This window comes from Rhinatrema bivittatum, chromosome 3 (assembly GCF_901001135.1).
Source record: "Rhinatrema bivittatum chromosome 3, aRhiBiv1.1, whole genome shotgun sequence".
Lineage (NCBI taxonomy): Eukaryota > Metazoa > Chordata > Amphibia > Gymnophiona > Rhinatrematidae > Rhinatrema > Rhinatrema bivittatum.
Genome location: NC_042617.1, coordinates 294,412,940 through 294,437,203, shown reverse-complemented (window position 1 = coordinate 294,437,203; position 24,264 = coordinate 294,412,940). Strand labels below are relative to the sequence as shown.

Here is a 24,264-nt window from a genome sequence, read left to right as displayed (position 1 = left end):
GCTTATCTCCGAAGAGATGGTCTCCCAGGCAGTGGATGTCAATTAGCTTATCATGGACATTGTCCCACAAGTTTCTGGCACATAACCAAGCCATCTGATGCACTCCTATTGAGGCTGATGAAGAACTTCATAAACTGATCGTATGCACTCTTCCGCATATAGAGCCAGTATCACATGTCAGAAGGAATGGCTTCAGTTTTTGCATGCAATTAATATAAGTACTGAACCATGTAGAAATGCTGAACAAAAATTTGTGCATTGAGCATGCAGCTCTGGAACACTTTTTTGTTTTCTTATCTCTTTTGAGAGCTGTCTCCATCGCTACTGATTGATGAGGTAGATATACTACTCCATAACCTAGAGATTTTTGTACTCTGTACTTGAGATCTAATTTCCTTGCTACTGGGGCAGAGGAAATTGGGTTCTCACACATTCTTGTTTGTAACTCTTGCAGAATATCATAGATGTCACAGCCAGACTGGCCAATTTGGGGATACCCCCAAGCCTGGGGGAGCAGGCAGGACTGGTGTAGATCTTCTCCCTGATTAGCTTTATCAGATAACATAAAATCCATGCTGAGGTAGGGAGTATCCTGTGAGGGAGGTTCTTATAGGGCTAGCCTTGCTGCATCATGCAGCCTTCAAGGTGGCGGCTAGAGTGGATCTGAGTGTGGCCCTGCGGGAGCCCCTGCTAGCAGGAGGGCTGTCTAGCAGACAGATTTGTGACAGTATTCCGCCTTCTAGGAAGTCCTCCCGTTGGCTCCTTCTTGGCATGATTGCTTTGGACTTCTGGAATGCAGCAAGCTAGTACTCAAGTGCATGGTTCAGAGGAGGAATTAGTCAGGAGCGGCGTCTTGAGGACTGCAAGTAAATCCTGGTACAAGGAGTTGAGCACTATGGGTGTTGCTACAAATGAAGACTTGAGTGCTATGGGTGCAGCCTAGAGCAGAGTATAATCTTGGACAGCTGGCTTGGAGTTCCCCAAGACGAAGGCAAGGACTTGAAGCAGTAGCAGCACTGGTTTCAGCAAAATCATAGCAGGCAGAGTCTGTGACTTGGAGGCTGCAGGTGTCACCAGAAGCAAAAGCTTGGGTGCTGCAAGGTAGCTTGGACTGGGGTGTTGGGGTGTGCTGCAAGAGCAGCCAAGGCTGGAGTAGCTGATGTGGTAACTTGGGACAGTCATTTATTTTATTTATTTATTTAAAAGAATTTATATACCACTTTATAAATTAGTTTTTTGTCAAAGTGGTTTACATTGGAGAAAATACTAAAATAAAAGAATAAAAAGAAAAAGGTAATAAATAAATAAAATTAAAAGTACATAAAATTACTTAATAGCTGGAACGAATTCCAGCTAGAAATAAACACGTGTTTACTAAAGTAAATAAAAATAAAACTGTTGCCGTGGAACTTTACTAATAATATGGGAGGAAGGGAAGAGGGTAGAGAAGTGACAAAATGAGTCCGAAAGCTAGGGAACAGATGGGAGACGAAAGGAAGGGAGGGGAAACGAAATGAAAATGAGACGGGAAGTATGATGGTGGCTGTAAATGAAGTAGTGGAGAAGACTTTATGTTTGTTCTGGAGTAAGTGTTTTAAATGCTAATTGAAAAAGATGGGTTTTGAGTGATTTTTTGAAATGGGAAGGATTTGAAATTGAACGAAGAGGGTTGGGAAGGGAATTCCATAAAATGGGTCCAGCTACCGAGAAAGCTCGTTTTCGGGTGACTTCTAGCCTTGCTAATTTAGGAGAGGGGATATCTAGAAGATTTTGTGTAAGAGAACGTAGATGACGGGTAGGTTTGTAGATCCGCAATGATGAGCAAAGCCAGATGGAGGTTGGGTTATGGATCAGGCCATGTATAATAGACAGAATTTTAAATTGTATCCTAAATTTTACTGGGAGCCAATGTAACGATTGAAGGATTGGGGTGATATGGCAGTGTAGAGGGGTCCTGGTTAATATTCGGGCGGCACTATTTTGAATCAATTGAAGGGAATGTAGAGAGGAATCAGGTAGTCCTAGATAGAGTGCATTGCAATAATCTAATCCAGAAAATACTAGTGATTGAAGAATGGTTCTATAGTCACGGTAAAAGAGTAATGGTCGAAGATGTTTTAATAGTCGTAGTTTATAGAAGGATTTTTTGGTGAGTGAAGAGATTTGCTGTTTCATGGAGAGATCTGAATTAATAATTATGCCTAGATTAGTAGCATAACGAGTTATGGGGATAGATATATTATTTATTGTCAACTGTGCAGGTGGACCTATTGAGGAATCTGTGATAGAGGAGGGATGTATGATTTCTGTTTTTGAAGAATTTAATTTTAGACGGTTGTGAGAAAGCCATGAATTTATAGTGGAGAGATAAAGAGAAACCAAGGCTAGTGTTGCAGACCAGGATGTTTTGTATGGGACATAGAACTGAATATCATCTGCATAAATTTTGAATTGTAAATTTAGAGAAGATAGGATATTACATAGAGGAAGAAGATATATATTAAACAAAATAGGAGATAATGATGAACCTTGAGGGACGCCGGAATTAATAATATAAGAAGTGGAAGTGTGTTGATTAAAGTTGACTTGCTGAGGGCGGTCTAAAAGAAATGATGAAAACCAGTTTAAAACTGTACCTGTGATGCCAATGGACTTTAAACCAGAAGTGAGAATTTGATGGTCTATTGTATCAAAAGCTGATGAAATATCTAAGAATACTATAATGTAGTCAGTGTATGAGTCGAAAGCACGGAAAAAAGTGTCAAAAGATGATAGTAGAAGTGTTTCTGTTGAATGTCCCTTTCTAAATCCATGTTGATTGATGTGAAGAATATTGTAGTCTGAGAGAAAATCGGTAAGTTGTTTTAATACTGCAGATTCTATTAGTTTTGCCAAGGAGGTTAGGGAAGCAATGGGTCTATAATTGTTGAGATCTGTGATATCCTTAACTTTTGATTTTAGAATTGGAAGTATAGATGTCTTTTTCAGATCATATGGAAATTCTCCAGTTTCAAGAGACTGGTTTACCAGTAGGTGAAGAAAAAAGCAGGCCTCTTGTTTGAGGGCTTTAAAGAAAGCTCCGGAGCATGGATTGTAAGGAGAGTTAGAAACTTTATGCTTACTTATGATAGTCTGAATAGAACTTTCTGATACAGGGGAAAATTGTGACCAAGAGTGGATGGGGTCTATCTTTCCTTGTGTTGGGTAGGGTAAGTTGGAAAATTCCTTTGAGATATTAGATACCTTTGTTTCAAAATGCTTAGCGATTTTATTGCAGAAGTTGGAATCAGGATCTATGACATATTCATTTTGAGAAGTGGTAAGAGATTTAACAATATTGAAGAGAGCATTGGCATTGCCATTGGCTTTGGAAATTATATTTGCATAATGATGTTTTTTTGCTAGGTTTATTTCCTTATTGTAACGTCGTAAGTTGCAACGATATGCGTTTTTTGTTTCGGGAGTTCTAGTAGTACGCCATTTACGTTCTAATTTCCTGAGGTTACTTTTGAGAGTATGTAAAGCTTTAGTATACCAGGGGGCATTGGGTTTCTTCCGAATGTTAGGTTTTATGGGCTTGTAGGGAGCTATGTTATCTAGAGTGTTTGTAATCGCGGTATTCCAGGTTGCTACAGTGTCATTTATATTGGATGATAAGGTAGAAGGTAGATTGGGGGAGACTGTTTCCACAAATGAGTCAGTAGTGATAAATTTCCTTTTATAAACTATTGGTGGTTTCTTTGAAGATGTGTGTTTGCTGGAGTTAATACTAAGGGAAAAATGAATTCTGTAATGGTCTGACCAGGGAATAGGAACTGTTGTAATTGTATTCCAAATGGGGAAATGGCAGAGTGGATTGAAAAACACCAGATCTAGTATTTGTCCTTTAATGTGTGTAGGGGTGTTTATGAGTTGTTCCCAGCCTAAGCCATTCATGGCATCTAAAAAGGAGTTGGTAATTGTATTTGGGTTGGTAATATGTAAATTAAAGTCACCAAGCAGTATAGTTTTATTTAAATCTATAGAAAGTGTTGAAATAGTTTCTAAGAATATTGAAATATCTAAGTTAAGACAACCAGGGGGGCAGTAGATAAGTCCTATATTTAAGATAGAAGTAGAGATAAGAAGCATTTCAAAGGAACCAGGAAGTGTTAATTGTCTTTTTATGGGTTTTAGAGATGATTTAATGATAGCTAGTAAGCCCCCACCTCTGCGGTTCATTCTGGGTTCTGATATAGTAAGGTAATCTGTGGGGGTTAAATTGTTTACAATGGCTATGTCAGAGGTGGTTAGCCAAGATTCTGTGATTAGAAAGAAATCCGGTTTATTACTGTCAAGAAGATCTCGTAAGATAGGAACTTTTTTCCGTATAGATTGAGCATTACAGAGGATAAAAGAAAGAGTAATCAAAGCAGTGGTACAGAGCATAGAGCTTATAGTAGCTAGTGTTCGGTTGAGGGGGTATTTAAGTCGAGGAAGAGTAGAATACTTTGCATTTGTTGAGCCCATGTTACCATGTCGTCCTTTTCCAAGGACTACAGGGATCTCCATAGCTGTTAGTAGATTAAGTTAAAAAAATGCTATTATATGTAAAAGCCGTATAGTATAAACGAGGGCGAAAACGAAGGGGCAAAACAAAGGGGCAGGCCCCTTTGTCGCGCCCCTTCGTTGCGCGGCGCCCGGCGCGCATGATTTCGCCGCGTTTTAAAGCAGCTGTCGCCCCTTGATGACCTCAGCGAGGGGGCGTGACCGGGAGATCGGTCCAGCAGCTTGGGCGCGGGTAAGGCTGTTAAGTTGGTGAAAAGTCCGGGGTTTTTCCTGCAGATCAGTTCGGTGGCTCTCAGGTGGAACAGAGGAGAGCAGTCAGAGGTCCAGGCACGAAGCCCCTCCGATTTCGCCGCGTTTTAAAGCAGCTGTCGCCCCTTGATGACCTCAGCGAGGGGGCGTGACCGGGAGATCGGTCCAGCAGCTTGGGCGCGGGTAAGGCTGTTAAGTTGGTGAAAAGTCCGGGGTTTTTCCTGCAGATCAGTTCGGTGGCTCTCAGGTGGAACAGAGGAGAGCAGTCAGAGGTCCAGGCACGAAGCCCCTCCGATTTCGCCGCGTTTTAAAGCAGCTGTCGCCCCTTGATGACCTCAGCGAGGGGGCGTGACCGGGAGATCGGTCCAGCAGCTTGGGCGCGGGTAAGGCTGTTAAGTTGGTGAAAAGTCCGGGGTTTTTCCTGCAGATCAGTTCGGTGGCTCTCAGGTGGAACAGAGGAGAGCAGACAGAGGTCCAGGCACGAAGCCCCTCCGATTTCGCCGCGTTTTAAAGCAGCTGTCGCCCCTTGATGACCTCAGCGAGGGGGCGTGACCGGGAGATCGGTCCAGCAGCTTGGGCGCGGGTAAGGCTGTTAAGTTGGTGAAAAGTCCGGGGTTTTTCCTGCAGATCAGTTCGGTGGCTCTCAGGTGGAACAGAGGAGAGCAGTCAGAGGTCATGGCTTTTATCCTACTGGAAAAAGCTAGTTGGATAAAAGGAGGCAGACTCTGGCTGTTTTCTTATATGCAATTTCATTTACAGTGCAATTTTATTTACAGAGCAAAACAAAACAGAAAGAAAACAGCTCACCTTGCAGTGCTGGATACAAACAACTCAAATGTAACTCGTCTTGGTGTATACTGGCTTCCTGCCTGCTTCCAGGGGCTTCCTCTACCCTTCTGAGCCCTGCCTTCTCATGCTAGGCAGAAGGGATCCTCCTTGGGCCCAGAATCCCTTACTGGGTTGGGACTTAAGGAGGGCACGGGCCAGATAACTGTGGCCAGTCCTTAAGGTGATCTGAGGGAGCTTCCTGTAGTCTCCCTTACAGCTGGATCGGACTCCTGATGGAGTGATGATGTTGAATCAGAGTCCATCTGGAGCAGAGTAACTGACTTTGTCTGGAACAGAGTCATGGCAGGGACTGACTCAGGTTACTGTGGGCATATAGCAGGAATTGGCCTATCTAGCTGCAGAGGCATGACAGGGCAACCTGGCTCAGCCTGGTACAGAATTATGGCAGGAACTGGCTCAACTTGTGACAGTGATATAGCAGGGAATGGCCCATCTGGCAGAGAAAACATAGCAGAACAAGATGGCTCAGCCTTGTACAGAATTGTAGCAGGAACCAGTTCAGCTTTTGGTGGAGATGCAGTGAGAACTAGGCCATCTAGTTGTGAGACATGGCAGGAAAAGCTAGAGTCAAAGACATTGCAGATTTCTCAGGTGACTGGATGGAGGCAGATGGATTCTCTGAATGGAGTCTGATTCTGTGGGTAGTTGCCTGCAGCAAGGTCTCCGATGCTGCTGTAGAGGAAGCAGCCCAGACCAAGGTCTGGGGCACTGGAACTGGCACAGCTTGGGAAGGAGACCTAATACTTAAATGCTATGGACGCAGTCTGGAGAAGAGTCCTTGGTGCTGCAATGAGTTTAATCTGGGGTAGAATATTTCTGAGCACTGTGACTGGCACAGCCTGGAGCAGAGGCTTAAGTGCTATGACTAGAAAAGCAGCTTGACAAAGGGTCTTTGAATCCATTTTGAGCACAGTTGGGATAGAATCCTGGAATCTGCTATGAGCACAGACCAGAACAAAGACTTAAGAGGCTACAGGAGATGCTGGCTGGAGCAAGGTCTCTGGAGCTGCTACTGGAGAAGCAGTCTGGCAAAAAATCTTTGAATTTGCTGGGGCCAAGCCTGGGTTAGAATCTGTAGCATGATGGATGCAGTCTGAGACAGAGTCTTTGGAAGTACTAGACTGGTGTCTCAGGAGAAGCTACAGAAAGCTTGGACCAGAGTCTTAGACATGCTGTAATAGCAGCCTTGATTGGATTCTTGAAACATGTTGCAGAAAGAGGCTAGCCCAGAGAATTGGGAACTGTTGCAGGGACAGTCTGGACCAGATTCTTGGAATGAGGCCACAGCAGCCTGGATCAGAGTCTCCAGGGGTGCTGTGGTAGCAGCCTGGATCGGATTCTGTGGATCAAGACCTGAATGAGACCTATGACCTGGAGTATGTTTAAACTTCCTTTCAGGAGGCAGAGGCAGGTTTTGGTTTTTGGATGCCAGGTCCTCCACCTTGGCAGATCTCATTGAAACTGATATTGAAACTGTCTGAGAAGCTGAGAGTGAGACAGGTTTGGTTAAAGTGGAGTCAGATATGGCAGCTGTTAAGAAGGCACAGACTACTTTTACTGGTACCATAACAGCTCTTCTTAAAACCCAACAAGGTGCAGATGATGAAGCAGGAGACTGAACTTGCAAACAGGAATCAGTTGAGTGAGCTAAAATCACAATCACTGAACTGAAAATACCCGAACGGCTAGAACTCCCAGGCGCAAATGGGTCAAAGCCAAAGTGTATTTAACCAAAGGAAGTCTTGCTTCACAAATTTGCTACATTTTTTTTGAGGGCATAAAAGAGCATGTGGATAAAGGTGAGCAAGTTGATATAGTGTATCTAGATTTCCAGAAAGCATTTGACAATGTCCCTCATGGGAGCCTTCTTAGGAAATTAAATGTCATGGATAGGGGATAGTTTCTTGCTGTGGATTGTCAACTGTTTAAAAGATAGAAAACAGAGAGTAGGGCTAAATGGTAAATTTTCCATTGTCTCCAAGCACCATACCCAATTTGTCCAGAAATCTGGATTAAGAGAGGTCCTCAGGCAGAGACAAGAGTGTTCCAGAGGCTCAGATAGGGGCTCAGAGGATAACTCTCCTCACATCAGAGGGGGGAGGGAACACTAATCCAGGATCCCAAAGATGAATTAGGCAACTGCGGCGGTTACCTCAGTCACCTCAGCGAGATGACCTCCTGGTGTACCGCCTTAGATTGGCTGGACCACTGCAAGCAAGTGTCAAAGACTAGAACCACTTCATAGGGGATTGGATGGTGTATCCACTCTATGTGGGGTAAGCAAATGTTGCTTACCTGTAACAGGTGTTCTCACAGGATAGCAGGATGTTAGTCCTCACATATGGGTGATCTCACAGGATGGAGCCCAATCACGGAACATTTTTGTCAAAGTTTCTAGAACTTTGACTGGTACCTGCTGGGCATGCCCAGCATGGCACTAAACCTGCAGCCAGCAGGGGTCCCCCTTCAGTCTTGTTTAAAGCTACAGGAAGTGCCGAAAAATAAAATAAGAAAACGTAACGAACCCAACACCGCAGGGCAGTGGGCGGGTTTCGTGAGGACTAACATCCTACTGACCTGTGAGAATACCTGTTACAGGTAAGCAACATTTGCTTTCTCACAGGACAAGCAGGATGGTAGTCCTCACATATGGGTGAGTACCGAGCTGAGGATGTCCGAGAAATGCACCAAATTTACCCAAGATGTGCAATAGGCACAAGGCCTGGGGTGGAATTTGGTAGAGGGCATCCTGAACTCTAACAGGCAGGTGGAAGGGTGTTGGTACATCAAGTTGTAAAAAAGTTGAGCAAGACAGACTGGCCGAAGATGGAATCTTGTCTTCCGGCCTTGTCTAAGCAATAATGGGCTGTAAAGGTATGGAGAGAACTCCAGATAGCAGCCCTGCTAATGTCAGAATTGGCACCGAGTGTAGGTGTGCTACTGAAGTGGCCATGGCCCTCACAAAGTGTGCTTTAACACTGTCTTGAAGCAGAATGCCTGCTTGCTGAAAGCAAAAGGATATGCAGTCCACTAGCCAGGAGGAGAGAGTCTGCTTACCCACAGGCTGCCCCAATTTGATGGAATGGAAAGAGACAAACAATTGAGTGCTTTTGCTGTGGGCAGCTGTACGGTCTAGATAGAAGGCTAGAGCCCGTTTGCAGTCAAGGGTATGCAGATCCTGATCTCCTGGATTGGAGTGGGGCCTGGGAAAGAAGGTAGTATGATGGATTGATTAATGTGAAACTCCGATACTACCTTAGGTAAGAACTTAGGGTGAGTGCGGAGTACTGCCCGGTCCTGCAGAAGTTTAGTGTAAGGTGGCTAGGTAACTAGGGCCTGTAACTCACTAACTCTGCGAGCAGATGTTATTGCCAATAGGAATATCACTTTCCATGTGAGAAAGCGAAGATCACAGGATTGGAGAGGCTCGAATGGTGGTTTCATGAGCTGACCTAAGACCAAATTAAGGTCCCAAGAAGGGGCCGGAGGACGCAGTGGAGGCTTGAGGTGAAGCAAGCCTTTCAGAAAATGTGTTATGAGGGGTTGTACCGAAATAGGAATGTCCCCGACACCTTTATGGAAGGCGGCTACCACACTGACATGCATTCTAATGGAGGAAGTTTTTAGACCTGACTCTGACAAGTGCCAGAGATAGTCTAGAAACTTCAAGGTGGAACAGGTAAAGGGATCAAGGAATTGAGAAGAACACCATGACTTAAACCTGTTCCATTTGTAGAGGTAAGACTTTCTCGTGGAAGGCTTCCGTGAAGCAATCAGGACACGGGAAACTGGCTCCGAAAGGTTAAGTGGCTGAAGAATTAACCTTTCAACATCCAGGCAGTCAGGGACAAAGTTTGAAGATTGGGGTGGCGTAGGCACCCGTCGTTCTGAGTGATCAGAAGCGGGTCCTTTCCCAAGGGAATGTGCCTGTGAATGGAGAGATCCTGAAGTATTGGATACCACACTTGGCGAAGCCAGTGAGGTGCTATCAGGATCATGCATACCTTGTCCTGATGTAACTTCACGAGAGTCTTCGAGAGAATTGGAAGTGGAGGGAATGCATATAGGAGACCGGTTGCCCATGAGAGGGAGAATGCATCTCTTGGCTGAGAGTACTGGCTGCGAGAGAGAGCAAATGTCCTCTACTTTGCGGTTTTGAGGTGACGCAAAGAGGTCTATGCGAGGATGCCCCCAACATTGGAATATGGAGTCTGCTACTGTGGGGTTGAGGGACCACTCGTGTGGATGGAAAGCGTGACTTAGCTTGTGCGCCAACACATTGTCGACTCCCGGCAAGTAGGTGGCCCTGAGGTACATCGAATGGGATAGGGCCTCCGCCCATATCTATGCAGCCTCCTGACACAGTAGGTAGGAGCCCATCCCTCCCTGTACCACATGGCCACCTGGTTGTCCCCGTCTGAATCAGGATGACCTGATTGGAAAGGCGATCCTGAAACACCCTGAGAGCATATCTGATTGCTCGCAGATCGAGGAAATTGATTTGGTGTTTGGCTTTCTCTGGAGACCAAGTTCCTTGTGTTTGTAAATCGGCAACATGGCCTCCCCAGCCGAGGTTGGAAGCATCGGTGGTGAGAATTATTTGAGGGTCTGGAGCCTGGAAGGGCAGGCCTTAGAGGAGATTGATCTGATTTTTCCACCAGGCTAGAGACTGACTGAGTGAGTCGGTGATGTGGACAGTGGTTGATAAGAGATTGGACGGACTGAGTCCATTGTGACCTTAGAGTCCACTGCATGACTCTCATTGCCAAGCGGGCCATTGGGGTAACCTGTACTGAGGGCGCCATGTGTCCCAGTAGGATGAGGAAGTGGCATGCAGTCGTGCAGCGCTGAAACTGTAGTTGGTGTGCGAGGGAGATGGGCGTGAGAGCTCGCAGTCAAGGAAGAAATGCCTTTGCCTGCAAGGTGTCCAAGTCTGCCCCTATGAATGATAAAGTTTGAGATGGGACTAAGCAGATTTTGCGTAGTTGACGAGAAATCTTAGCGAAGTCAGAGTATGTAAAGTAAGACGTAGGGATGACAGAGCAGCTTGCTGAGTGGGAGTCCTGATCAACCAATCGTCTAGATAGGGGTAGACATGAACACCTTGAGTCCTGAGGAAGGCTGCTAATACTACTACGAGGCACTTGGTGAAGACTCATGGTGCAGATGTCAGGCCGAATGGTAGCACTCGGTATTGAGAGTTTTTAGGGGCCTACTAGAAATCTCAGGAACCTGCGATGAGATGGATTTATCGCAATGTGCATGTACGCATCTTGGAGATCAAAAGAGCAGAGACAGTCTCCTCTTTGCAGAAGAGGAAGGAGGGAACTCAAGGTTACCATCTTGAACTTTTCTCATTGGAGGTACTTGTTGAGGTCACGTAGGTCCAGAATTGGACGAACGCCTCCCGATATTTTGGGGCTTAGAAAGTACCAGGAATAGAATCCTAGGCCTTGTTGAGAGTAAGGTACTGGTTCTATTGCTCTGGACTGGAGGAGGAGAGAAACCACCTGCTCCAGGAGTAGTGAGTGGTCGGATGCTGTCCAAGCCTGTAGAGGTGGGGAGTCCAGTGGAATGGAGAGAAAGTTCAGGCAATAACCTTGAGAGATTATGGTGAGGACCCACTGGTCCGAGGTGATTGTGTGCCACCTGCTGTTGAAATGGCATAATCTACCTCCCACTGGAATCTGAGGCAGTGGAAACTTGGCTGCTGCTCTCTATGCAGAAGTAAAAAACCGGAAGCAGGGCCCGGCTGAGGAGCTGCTTGCGGCTTTTGTTTACGAGGTTGACGAGACTGGGCTTTATGGAAAGGTCTCGTGGAATGAGTCCTAGACTGTGGTGGATAGGACTTCTTTGGACAGAAAAATGACTTTTTAGTATCCTTCCTGAAAGACTGTTTGGAGGAATACTCAGAGGGCATCAGAGAGAGCTGGCGAAGGGTCTCATGATGGTCCTTGAATTCTGCCATCGTCCGCTGAATCTGTTTCCCAAACAGATTGTCTCCTATGCAGGGCAGATCGGATAATCTGTCCTGTACTTCAGGGCACAAGTCCAAAGACTTAAACCAGGCCCATCTTCTTGCCAAAATAGCAGTTGCAGATACCCTGGTAGCGGTGTCAAAAATATCATACGAAGATCTTGTTTCATGCTTCCCTGCCTCAAAACCCTTGTGTACTAGGGTTAGAAGTTGTTCCTGGAATTGTTGAGGCAGGGACTCTGCCAAGTCTTCTATCTGCTTGAATAAGACCCTGTTGTACCTGGTCATATACAGCTGGTAGGAGGCGATCCGAGAGATAAGCATTGATCCCTGGAAGACACGCCGGCCAATGGCATCCAGGAATTTCTGTTCCTTACCTGGGGGAAAAGAAGAGTGGGATTTTGATCTTTTAGCCCTTTTTTGGGCAGATTCTACATCCACAGATTGGTGATCCAGCTGAGGTTTCTGGAAACCTGGGGCTGACTGGACTAAATAAGTGGTATCAGCTTTTCTGTTGACTGCAGCAACAGAACCAGGGTGTTCCCAGTTCTTTTTGAGAAAATCCAAAAGAACCTGGTGAATAGGGATGGAGGTTATTTCCTTGGGAGCATCCAGGAATTGTAACAGCTTCATCATTTGATGTCTGTCATCTTGCGCAGTCTGCAATTGGAAGGGAACCAATTCAGACATTTCCTTCACAAAATTTATGAAGGATATGTCCTCTGGAGAACGCTTCCTGCTTTCAGTAGGAGAAGGTGGCGATGGCAAGTCATCGGTGTCTTGAGAAGAATCATCGGTCCAGGTATCATAGGGATCAGGACCTACCCCACTAGGTGCATGAGAAGGACGGGACGATGGTATTCCTGAAGGTCACGGTCTAGGTTCCAAAGGCATCGAGGGAAATACTGGAGGCACTGATGAAGGCATCGAGGGCACCGATGCAGGTATTGATGGATGGATCGGTGACATTGATGGGCACATCGGCATCGAAGGTTGAGGCATTGGAAGAACTCCCGATGGAGGAATGCAGAATGGTGGTTCCCCTCCCGATGATAGAGTAAACGGGGAGGGCACCGGAGCCATCGGTGACCCATGATCCATTGGTGGAAAAGCAGCTATAAGCGCTTCCATCTTCGAGAGCAGCGGTGCCAGTGCTGCCGGAATTGGATCGGTGGTCGGTTCCACAATCGGCACTAGTTTCGGTGTCAGAGGAACTTGGAGTCTGTGCATCGCCTTATCGATGGCTTCCTAAACCATCCGGTCCAGTTCTTTACAGAGACCTGGAGCAAGCAGTCCCAGCTCCGGAAGGGAAGAAGGAGGCAGAGGCATAGCCAGAGGGACCACCGTTAAAGGTGGAGTCGCGGCTCCTGATACCTGTCCGGGTGAGGGTTGCCTCAGTGACCTGGTCGCAGAAAGGGTCGATGCCTTTTCTGGACGGGGCTTTTTCGATGGAGAGGTCGAAGATTTTCCTTCCTCGATGGTCCGAGACTTGCAGTGTCGATGCCGATGTTTCTCTCTAAGGTCCCCTCGGTCCTGAGGGGGAGTAGAGGTAGTTGAAGGCCAAGAAGTTGTCGACGCCGGACCGTCACCGGCCGATGGCCAATACTGACATCGGAGTTTGAGAACGGAAGAGAAGTTCCATTTTCTCTGTTCTGACCTTGCGACCTTTTGGTGTCATTAAGGCATATTTGGTGCAAGTCAGGACATCATGCTTGCACCCGAGACAAATTAGACAAACTTTATGTGGGTCTGTAATGGACATGGTGAGAGTACAGTCCGGGCACCGACGGAACCCTGATGCCATGGCCTTTGAAAACTTTAGCCACGGTACGGTCGATGGCCAGTAGGCCACAAAGGCCAAACTCGACGGGAATCGATCGAAACCGGGTAAAAAACTTACCGGAGTACCGCAAAGTCAAAACTTTGAAGGAGGGACCCCTGTGGGGTATGAAAGTTTTTAGTAATTCCGTGAGGAAAATTCCTGTCAGGAATATCTGTGGAGCTCCTTAACCCGCATGGCTACTGCTGCGTGGAAAAAAGAAGACGAAGGGGACCCCTGCTGGCTATAGGTTTGGTGCCATGCTGGGCATGCCCAGTAGGTGCCAGTCAAAGTTCTAGAAACTTTGACAAAAGTGTTCTGTGATTAGGCTCCATCCTGTGATGTCACCCATATGTGAGGACTACCATCCTGCTTGTCCTGTGAGAAATTCAGACACCTTCCGAAGGGAGTAAATCTGATATCTTGGAAAGGGAGATTAGAGAACTCCCTCCTTACCCTTGGAATCCAGAAAGGTAATTTTCACCAACTCAGCCACTGGTCCAAGGGCTGACATGCTCTTTGGCTTGGTGTTGCAGGTGGAACACCTTCTTCTGATATGAGGAATGATTTCCTTGCACTTTCTCTGGACTTTGTAAGATTTGAACTGGAGGCCAATTTGAAATTATGGGAATCATGGAACAAATGGGATTCAGTGTCTCTAGATAAAGGCCTTGCTCCAATAATCTGGATGTTGACATTTTTCTGGAGATTGGTAGGGGTAAGCATGTTATATCACCTTCTGCCCTCAACAATTCTTCTCTCCTCTCAGCAAAGTAGAAGACAAGTTATGTTGGCAGCACTGCAGCTTGGTGCACTGATGATGGAGCAGTCTGTTCTGATGCTCAGAACAATACTGGCATCGAAGCTCAATACATTGTGCGCTCCAGGGATTGGTGCATTGAGAACTTGTGTGTTGGAGCTTTGTGAGTCAATGGTGCCAATGCTTTTTGCTTTTATGAATCCCTGTGCATCTACAGCACCAATGACTGATGCGTCACCAGCATTAGAGCTATGTGCATTGATGGTGCCAGGGCCAGAGGAAGGTGATTTATCTGCATTAATGGCACTGATCAATGTTTTCTTGTCACTGGATGCACTGGTGGGTCCATATAAAGTTTCTTTTTCTTAGCTTTGTGCTTGCTTGGCCCCAAAGACTCAGCCTGTTCTACCAATCTCTTTGATGAGCTCAACTCTACATCCAGGGAGCATGAAGAGGCCCTAACTCCAGGAGAGGATCGATTGTGGCTCCTCAGAACTTTACACAATTCCTCCATTTTCCAGACCCTGGATTACTGTGACTGCAGAGACCTGTGGCCATAGTGATAGCAGTTTGCCTGGTCGTGGTCAGATCCAAGGCAGCAGTAACAGAGGTCATGTCTGTCCAAAATGGACATCTTGCCACCACGTATGATGTATTTGAAACCCAGCACTGTGGGCTTCTTGAATCCAGATGTTCTTGAAGAAAATATTTTCTTCTTTCCCTTTTGTATTTCTTTTTAGATAAGTGAAAAGTGCTGTTTGGGGGGCTGCTGAGGCAGTGAGGCAAGTAAATAACTGAAAACAGTAACAAATATATGATTAAGAAGAAAAATGTTTCAGATGGATTGGGTACACATTCAAGCTAAAGCTAAGACAGAAAAAGGCTGAAGGAGCTCACAAGGCAATACTCACATGGGAATTCCTACACATGCTCAGAAGAGCAAACATTCTATGAACAGAGAAGAGTCCATTTGGCACCATCGGATGACATCATCCCTCATGTCATGGTTAATTCAGCCATGCTTGTCAACAGAGAACAGACTGGAGGGAGATTAAAGATGCAGGAGAGAAGAGAAGGGGAAAAAGGTATAGAAGCCAGAGAGAAAGAGATAGAAGAGGCTAGATGAAAGAAGGGGATAAAAAAAACTCCAACAACAAAAAAAGAACAAATAAGAAACATGAACCAGGCTGTACAGTGATGCTGGCACTTCAAGCTTGTACAGCTTGAACCATTGTTAGAAGGTTTTTGGTGGAATACTTGAGAGTTAATCAAAGACTGATTGGATACATACCTTTTTGTTATAAAGCAGTGCGCAGCTGTCAGCACCCAGTTGTTGCTGATGAGCGTTCCGCCACAGTAATGCCTGTATCCATTCAAATGATCAAAGACCTGAAGGCTAACCTGCCATGGCCAAGCTCCAGGCAAAGCATCATGACCACCTACAATTCGAGAGCCTGTTGACATGTCCACCAGTGGCCGCTCTCCACAGACTATTAAAAAATAAATAAGTAAAACAATCTTGAGTAGGTAGGCAGCTGCTTGATTACCACATTTTAATTTCTCTTCCACTCAAATGTTAGAAAAAATAGAGAACAGCCTTGATGCCCTTTAAAATCTAAATTGATTGAAGTAGTCTGATATGGGAACTGTATTGAAAAACTGTGCAACTTGATTAATATATTTGAAATGAAGGCTTTACAATTAATATATTTGAAATGAAAAAGTTATAAAAATCATTGTTCAAGATGACTTAACTCATACTATTATAGAAAACTTAAGGCTTCTAATAAAGCTTTCAACTTCAATTAAAATAAATATTTATTATGCTTTAATGTTATAAATGTTTTATTGTGATCCGCCCACCATGGTTGTTCTTCTATGGGTGTAATAGAAACATTTTAAATAGATATATAAACACATATTCTCATCTTGAAGATGAATCCTTCTTTTTTCATACTATAAAGCAGGGGTTTCCAACTTAGTCCTTGGGGCACACCTAGGCAGTCAGGCTTTCAGGATATCCACAATGAAAATGCATAAGATAGCGTTGCATGAAATGCCTCCATTGTATGTAAATATATCTTATGCATATTCGTTTTAGAACTCCTGAAAACCTCACTGGTTAGGTGTGTCCTGAGGACTGGGCTGAGAATGTAATCTGCTTTAAAGTGCCGGAAAAAGCAGAATAATAATTAATTAAATAGATAAAATAAAACAACTGCTATAAAGCAACAGTGGTTTTTTAGCCCATCAGATCTGCTCTGATATTTTCTCCTCTCTATTCTATTTATGGCTGGGCCCTGTGTGCAACAGAAGCTGGGCCATGCTACTAAAGGGATAGAGGAGGGAGTGTGGGGAGATCATTTTTCACCCTATAACTTTTTTCAAATTAGAAGTATCTAGAAACGTACAAACCTGAAGGTACCTGTAATAAAGTAATGCATTGTTGGCAGTGTCCTGTATTATATGAGTCTCTGTGCCTATTCTGCTGCCAGAATCGGTCCTTGTACAAGAGTTGTGTGTGATAATGCGCATATAATAAAAGAAACCACATCAATAGCACATTCTAGTTTATATCATTTGCATTCTAATTCTCCCATTCTTCCACTTCTAATACCTACTCTCATATTTGACTCCATGATGTTGACTGCAATATTCACCTGGACTCAAATCCTGCCGACCACTGGTTTGCTATCCAGTCATGCATTTCCCGCTTTTCTCCTAATAATACCAGGTTGTTCCTTTCTCACAACTCTGAAGGTGGTCTTTTCGCCACTCACTACATCATCTCCACTGAGCAGAAGCCAAAGGAAAGAAATACAATTCCTCACATGACTGCTCTCTTTAATTTGCTCTGCACTTCAATGCTGCTTTATCAAATGCAAAATGCAATTATTTTCAGTCTTTCATCCATTCATGCTGCTTCTTTTTCATCTTTAACTTTTTCCTCCATCCTCCTCCTGTCCCTCTCTTACAGCCTTTCTACCTATAGATCTCAACTATTTGTTCCAACTTCTCCTCGTGGCATGCTACTAGACTTATGCAGCACTTCTCCAACTCCTTATACACTTACTTCTCTGATGGCCTCTTTTATTCTCCACTCTTCCTCCAGGACTCCCCAGATGTTAACTACAGTATTAAAACTACCACCATCTTTCTGGAATCCTCTACCAGTTTGATTCACTCAAACACCTATGTCCCCTCCTCCCCTTTATTCAGTTAGGGGTGAATTTTAAAAGAGATGCTTGCGTTAAAAGGCCCATATACACCAAGCAAAAGCAACTAGTAATTTAAAATGGCCCAATTATATCCGTATATGCACATGCGTGAACACCCCAACATATGGGGGGGGGGGGGAGGGTGGAGTCTGACAGGGCATGTCAGAATTTTGGGGAGGGGCCAACATTTATGTGTGTAAGTAAATCCATATTTTAAATCAGGCAACTGTAGCACACAGTGAGCTGTTAGCCATGCATATTTACTTCTAATCTTGGTGAGATGTAAGTTTGAAGAAAACATTTTCGGACAAAAACCACTGGGTGAAGGGTGTGGGTAAACAGGGGGAGTGCAGGCTGAAGAAACAGAGGTCTCAATGACTTCGAGAGAAACTGGGCAAACTGGTGGACTAATTGGTAAAACTGGGAATGTCCTTCAGACGAGCATGTTTTAAAATCGCTTACCTGTGTACATTAAAAGTGACAAAGTCCTAAGGATGATATGTGAACTATTAGCTTGTGTAACCGCATAAAATTAGGAGCACATATATGCACGATGTGTGTGCTTTAAATCTTGTGCACAGAACTGCGCACACTATTTAAATTTGTAGCATCTGTGCGTTTGCATGCCCACACACGCATATGCCCACACACGCATATACCCACACACTTGTTTTAAAGTTGCTATCCCTCTGTTTAATTCCTCTCTTCCACCTGGTACATTCCCTGACCTTTCCAGTTCCTCATGAATCCCATTCTGAGGATATTCTTCCTAGATACTATCTTTCATGAGCTATAAGCTAGTCTCTCTGCTCCTTTTTTTTTTTTAAGGTCTTGGAGAGGGCTGTCCACTATTAGACCTCTGACTTTCTTCTACGCTCACTTGCTATTAACCCTTTTTAATCTGGATTGTTCCCTCTTCACTGCACCAAAGCTGCCCTCCATCATCTCAGTCATTTCTTCCACACATTTACCACCCTTCCTTATACTTTTCTTGTACTAATTGATCCCTCAGTTGCTTTCAACCCAGTTGATTATTATATACACTTCATACTGGCTTCCCTAACTTTCAGGGACTCTGCACACACCTGCTTTTTGCCATATCTGTCCCATCCCTCCTTTAGTATTCTGATAAATAACGCCTTCGAATCCCCTCTGTGGGAGTCCCCCAGCACTATATCCTTCTTGGTCTATACTAATTAGCAGATTTGCTTACCTATAATCAAGGTTCTCCATACACAGCAGGATGAATTAGCCATTACACATGGATAATGTCTTCCAACAGCTCTGATATGGACACAGATTTCAGAGCTCAGTAAAGATTTTACTGAGGATGTGTGGTGCAAGCACACACTGCCTTGTGAGCCCCTCAGAGCTTAAGCTTTAATGAAGTAGTCAGCTCTCCATAGAGATGAGACGGTATTAAGAATGAAACCGTCATCACACCCATTTGATCAAATCCCTACCAAAATGCTTCTTCTTATCCCGAACACAATAGCAAAAACCCTAGCAGATATTATAAACTGCTCCTTATCACATGGCATCTACCCAGATGACCTAAAAACTGCCTCAATCAAGCCACTGCTAAAAAAACCAAATCTAAATGCATGTGATCCCAACAACTTCCGCCCTATTTCCAACCTACCATTTATAGCTAAAATCATGGAAAAACTGGTAAACACCCAACTATCCAACTACCTAGAGGACCACAGTATTCTGTCCCCAAACCAATATGGTTTTCGCAAAGCCGCAAGCACCGAAACGCTACTAATTTCACTCATGGACTACCTACTCTCTGGTATTGATAAAGGCCAAGCATATTTTCTAATCCTCCTTGACTTCTCGGCGGCCTTTGACACAGTCAACCACGCCCTTCTTCTAAAACAGCTGGCAAACATTGGTTTAACAGGTGCCACACTAAACTGGTTCAAAACATTTCTAGAAAACAGAGGATACAGAGTCAAAATTCATAATAAAGAATCCCAATACCACCCTTCTAATAGAGGAGTGCCGCAAGGATCATCACTTTCACCCACCCTTTTCAATGTCTACCTGCTACCACTCTGCCAACTACTAACAAAATTAAGCCTGAAACATTTCCTTTTTGCAGACGACGTACAGATCGTAATCCCTATAAAAGAATCAATCTCAAAAACAATGGAATACTGGGACAGTTGCCTATTAGAAATTAAACTTCTCCTCAACAGTCTAAACCTTGTACTCAATGCTTCGAAAACAGAATTCCTGCTCATATCACCGGAAAACAATAACACACTTCCTAAACCACCCACACTCCTTCAAACAACCCACGTAAGAGACTTAGGAGCCATCCTAGACAATCGTCTCAACCTCAAAACATTCATTAACCAAACCACCAAAGATTGCTTCTACAAATTACATATCCTGAAAAGAATAAAACCGCTGTTTCACACTCAGGACTTCAGAACAATCTTGCAAGCAATAATCTTTTCCAAACTAGATTATTGCAACTCATTACTATTAGGCCTCCCAGCTTCTTACACCAAACCTTTACAAATGGTTCAGAACTCTGCCGCCAGAGTCCTTACAAATTCCAGGAAAATTGACCACATTTCACCTATTCTCAAAAACCTCCATTGGCTTCCGATCCACTATAGAATCATGTACAAAACCATTAACATCATATACAAAACTATCAACCAACACACGCAACTTGACCTACAAATACCACTTAAAAAATTCACCTCCGCCAGGCCTATCAGGGAACACTACAAAGAGTCACTCCAAATTCCAAAGGCCAAAACCTACCAACATAAATCCTTGAGTCTCAGAGCCTTCTCATCAGCAGGTCCAGCTCTCTGGAACTCGATCCCACCTGATTTGAGACAAGAGCCATGCTCTTTAACATTTAGGAAAAGACTAAAAACTTGGCTTTTCAAAAAAGCATTTCCAAGCCTTGAATAAAACCTCCTCTCACTAGCACTAACTCGTATGCAATAATGGAATGTAAACACGAATCAACCAACCTCAAACCCTCTCTCACTAATTCCTGCTGAATATTTATCATACTATTACCATTCACAACTGTCATATTTATTCATTTGATTACCTATGTACCGTTTCATAGTCTTATTTTTTCACTTGCTATTCTAATGTATCAATAGGCTGAAATGTAAATATTGTGCTGTTCAATTTCTCCCCTTCCATCCCAAGTTTATTTTCCTTGTTTTTTGTAACTTTCCCTCTCCCTTTTTCTGATTCACTGTATTTAAAGTTCAAGGTTCTTATTGAAAATATTGTTTTTTACGTTACGTTATGCTTTACACTCCTTGTTATTTGTAAACCGGGTTGATGTGATGCCTATCATGAAACTCGGTATAACAAAAACAATAAATAAAATAAAAATAAATAAATAAATGTCTATAAATAACCCTATTTTACAGGTAAGTAAACGATGTCTCTGTCGACAAGTGGGTATAAATTAGCCATTATGCAGGGGGAGTCCCAAGTAGAGGGTTGGGACTCCCCATGCAGAATCACTTAAGACAATCTGGCTCCACCAAGTGGAGAGGGGACTACTGAGTGAACATATTTTGCAGAACTGCTTTCCTAAAGTTACTATCTCCTTGGGACATGCTGTCCGGATATTAGTGGGATGTGAAGGCATGAACAGATGACCTAGTAGCAGCTTTGAAAATGTCTTCAATAGAAATGGCTCTGAGATGAGCCACTGAAGTTGCTATGGCTCTCACATGCTGAGGCTTGCAGCCAGTGCATAACAGAATTCATTTGGCAAATGCCCTGCCCAATCTATTGGAATCAAAGAACATGAACAGTTGAGAAACTCAACAATGCTGCTGAGTCTTCTTTAGGTAATATGCTAGGACTCTCTTACAGTCCAAGGAGTGAAGATCCCATTATCCTCTGTGTATGTGGTCATGGAAAAAAAATGTAAGAAGTACAACAGCTTGATTAATGTGAAACGCAGATACCAGTTTTGAAAAGTACTTGGAGTAAGTTTGCAGAATCATTCTATTATGAAAAAACTGAAGGTATGGTGAATATGAAAGCAGAGCCTGCAGTTCACTTACTCAAGGGAAGTTTTGCCTCAACATTTTGGATCTCCATCTTCACTCTTCTCGTGGGAAACGTGCTCTGATCTGTTCATGACCAACGCTGGAGTGGCAGATGATTCCTGCCCTGTTGGGACGTGTTCTTTGCACTGTGCACTCCTAGGGGGCTCTGATCGGCTGGGGGTGCCATCAACCAAAGTATGGGCTCTGTGTAGTGCTGGTAAACTCCATAAACCCCCACTGTGGCGCCAGCATCATATTTATTGCTATGCTAACTAAACCAGGGTAGAGTCCTGAATATCAAAATGTGCGTTGACTTGGGTTCATACCTGCCCAGAGGTAATTGTACGGCATCACCACAAACGGATTGCCCTATGTCCAATTCTGTGCGGCAGTGAAAAATGGGCCTTATGTTGGCCCATTCCCTATGCCCACCCATGCCGCACCCCATCCTGGGATCGTGGATTGCACCATGTTAGTGGCACATGCTCCACTTGCAGTGGTTGCGATGCAAACGGGGGCGGATTCAGTGGCCATTACAGCATTTGGCTGTGGGGTGGTTTGCTGTATGGCCAGGCCCAGGTTGAGTTGAAGAGGCGGGGGTGAGCCCACGTGACTCCCACATATCCCCAATGGTAGGCCTGCGCTGTTCATCGCATTTCGACTTAGACCTGATTCTTCTGCTCTTGGGCCTGTTTCTTCTGCCTGGTCGGCCGCAATGTGCCCGGATCCCGCTCTCCGGCGCATAGCAGGTTGAGATTGGGGTGTTGTGCCAGGCTCGGGCCCTGCAGAGCGTCCTCGGATGGCTGATCCCCTGGTATTTGGTCTGGGGTCAGCCATGCTTAACTCTCGCAGGCCGTGCGGTGGCTGCTCTTCATCCCTCCCACGTGTGCGAGCACATAACAATAGTCGCCTCTATTGCAGCTGTCCCTCCCTGCTACTCACTCATGGTACTTGCATTTTTGTAGCCTGCACGCATCCACGGGAGAGGCTGGGACGTCTCACGGCTCTGAGTTGCGCACACTCTGATCCAAACAGGAGAAGCTGCTGGGGGAAAAAGGGGAGACTGCCGATGATGGCCGCCTTTTTAATAGGGCTGTGATGCAACTCATTGTGGGGATTATGAGCTTTGCTCCTGAAAGAGCATGTCAGGGGTTAACTCTATCAACACATCTAACATCCCCTTTCTCGGGGCTACGCTGAGCACAGCAAGTAAGATTGCCACATACCAACCGCTGTGAAGCTCGAGCCTGCAAAGACAGGAAACCTGTCTGCACGTAGACCTTCCTCTTACATTTAGTCAGCTAGGTTAACATATTTTCAACTGTCTCAATGTCCAGTTCATGACCTTTCCCCTCCCGGCCTGCCAGCTTACGCGTAAGTCAGCAAAGGGCCAGGAAGGACATTTATGGTATAATGCTGTAACAGCCAATGATATGATGCATGTACTTGCAAGAGCCAATGATGTTATGGCACATATGTATGCTATGTATTATGTACAATAAAAGGAGCCCTGGGGGATGGTCAAGAGAGATCATCTTCCCGAGAGCACGCTTCACCACGAATCCTGCCTGATGTGTCTTCATTGCTGCAACATCTGGTGACGCCGCGACGTGATCCGAGACGCGATAGCTCCCTGCTCATCCAGCTGGAAAAAGCCTAGGTGCGCACCGTAAACAGCAGACCTGCTCCCGTAAGCGTAAGTATTTATTCAGCGAGTCTGCTCCCAACATTTGTGAGTATGGGGGGAGACCTTTCAGTTCAGCAGAAGTTTCATGCAAAAGAGCTGAAAAAAATAATTAAGAATCATTATTTCGTCACCAAAGGGGAAATAGCACAAGTCAAACTAGGGGACGTAGAAAAATTGCTAGGAAAAATAGCTTGTCTTTGTCCCTGATATCCGGAGACTGGAACCCTGGATGTTCAGGATTGGATTAAGATAGGCAATAGCCTTCTTGCGACTCCGCGTGCTCCTATAAGGCAATTGTTACTCTGGCAAAAGTGCACAGAGGCTATAGAACACATAAGGACAAAATGTCTCAAGGGACCATCTCCAGTTCATGTGTCCTTAGAAGCAGACAGTAAAGAAGCAGACAGACTGCCCATTAGTACACCTACTCCACACACTCATCCCCCACCATATCTGCAAAATCCCTCAGGAACAGCAACTTCGCTGTATCCTCAGCTTCCCATGTCAGAACCCATGACACAGCCCATTCAGACCTCCCAACCTTATTCAGAAAAACAGCCCTTAAGCACAATCGAGCCACAACCTGGCCCGCGTGGTGCAGTTCGAATGGGGTTTCACCAGGAACAGCAAAAAGGAAACCTTACAGGAGAAGAGTTATTAGAAGGACTTCAAGCCTTTCCCATCACAGAAAGGATCAATGATCTAGGTGGGACAGAATATAGTTGGTCCGCCCTTCCCTATAGTGTTCTCAGAGAACTCCGCCAAGCATCAAGGAGACAGGGTTCCATTCCTCTTACACCCGAAGTTTGCTAGAGGGATCCCTGACTACAATTGAATTGAACACCGCCCGGAGTGCCGTAAGCAGTAACTATGCCCCCAGGTCTTTAAAGAAATTAGCATATATGACCTTGGGCCAGGCAGCCGCACTCCTGATATCGCAGCGACGTTACAAACGAAAACAGTTCCAACGTGAGAGAAATGATCTAATGAGACAATACAATGCTCTATTGCAAACCAGACTAAATCAAGTAATGGAGCAGACAAAGCAAACCTGGAAGGAATGTTTATCATGGGCTTTGCTATTCCGTTACAAGAAGCCTGCATA

At 44.8% G+C, this 24,264-nt stretch overlaps 1 protein-coding gene across 1 annotated transcript in view; it reads right to left on the bottom strand.

Moving 5' to 3' along the window:
• The window catches only part of LOC115088571 (transmembrane protease serine 12-like), a 188,791-nt gene that overhangs the window by 140,973 nt on the left and 23,554 nt on the right, over positions 1-24,264 (bottom strand). Inside the window, exon 2 of the mRNA XM_029596829.1 lies at positions 15,494-15,692. Within this exon, the coding sequence (XP_029452689.1) occupies positions 15,494-15,692 (199 nt within the window). The remainder of the gene's footprint in view (positions 1-15,493; positions 15,693-24,264) is intronic.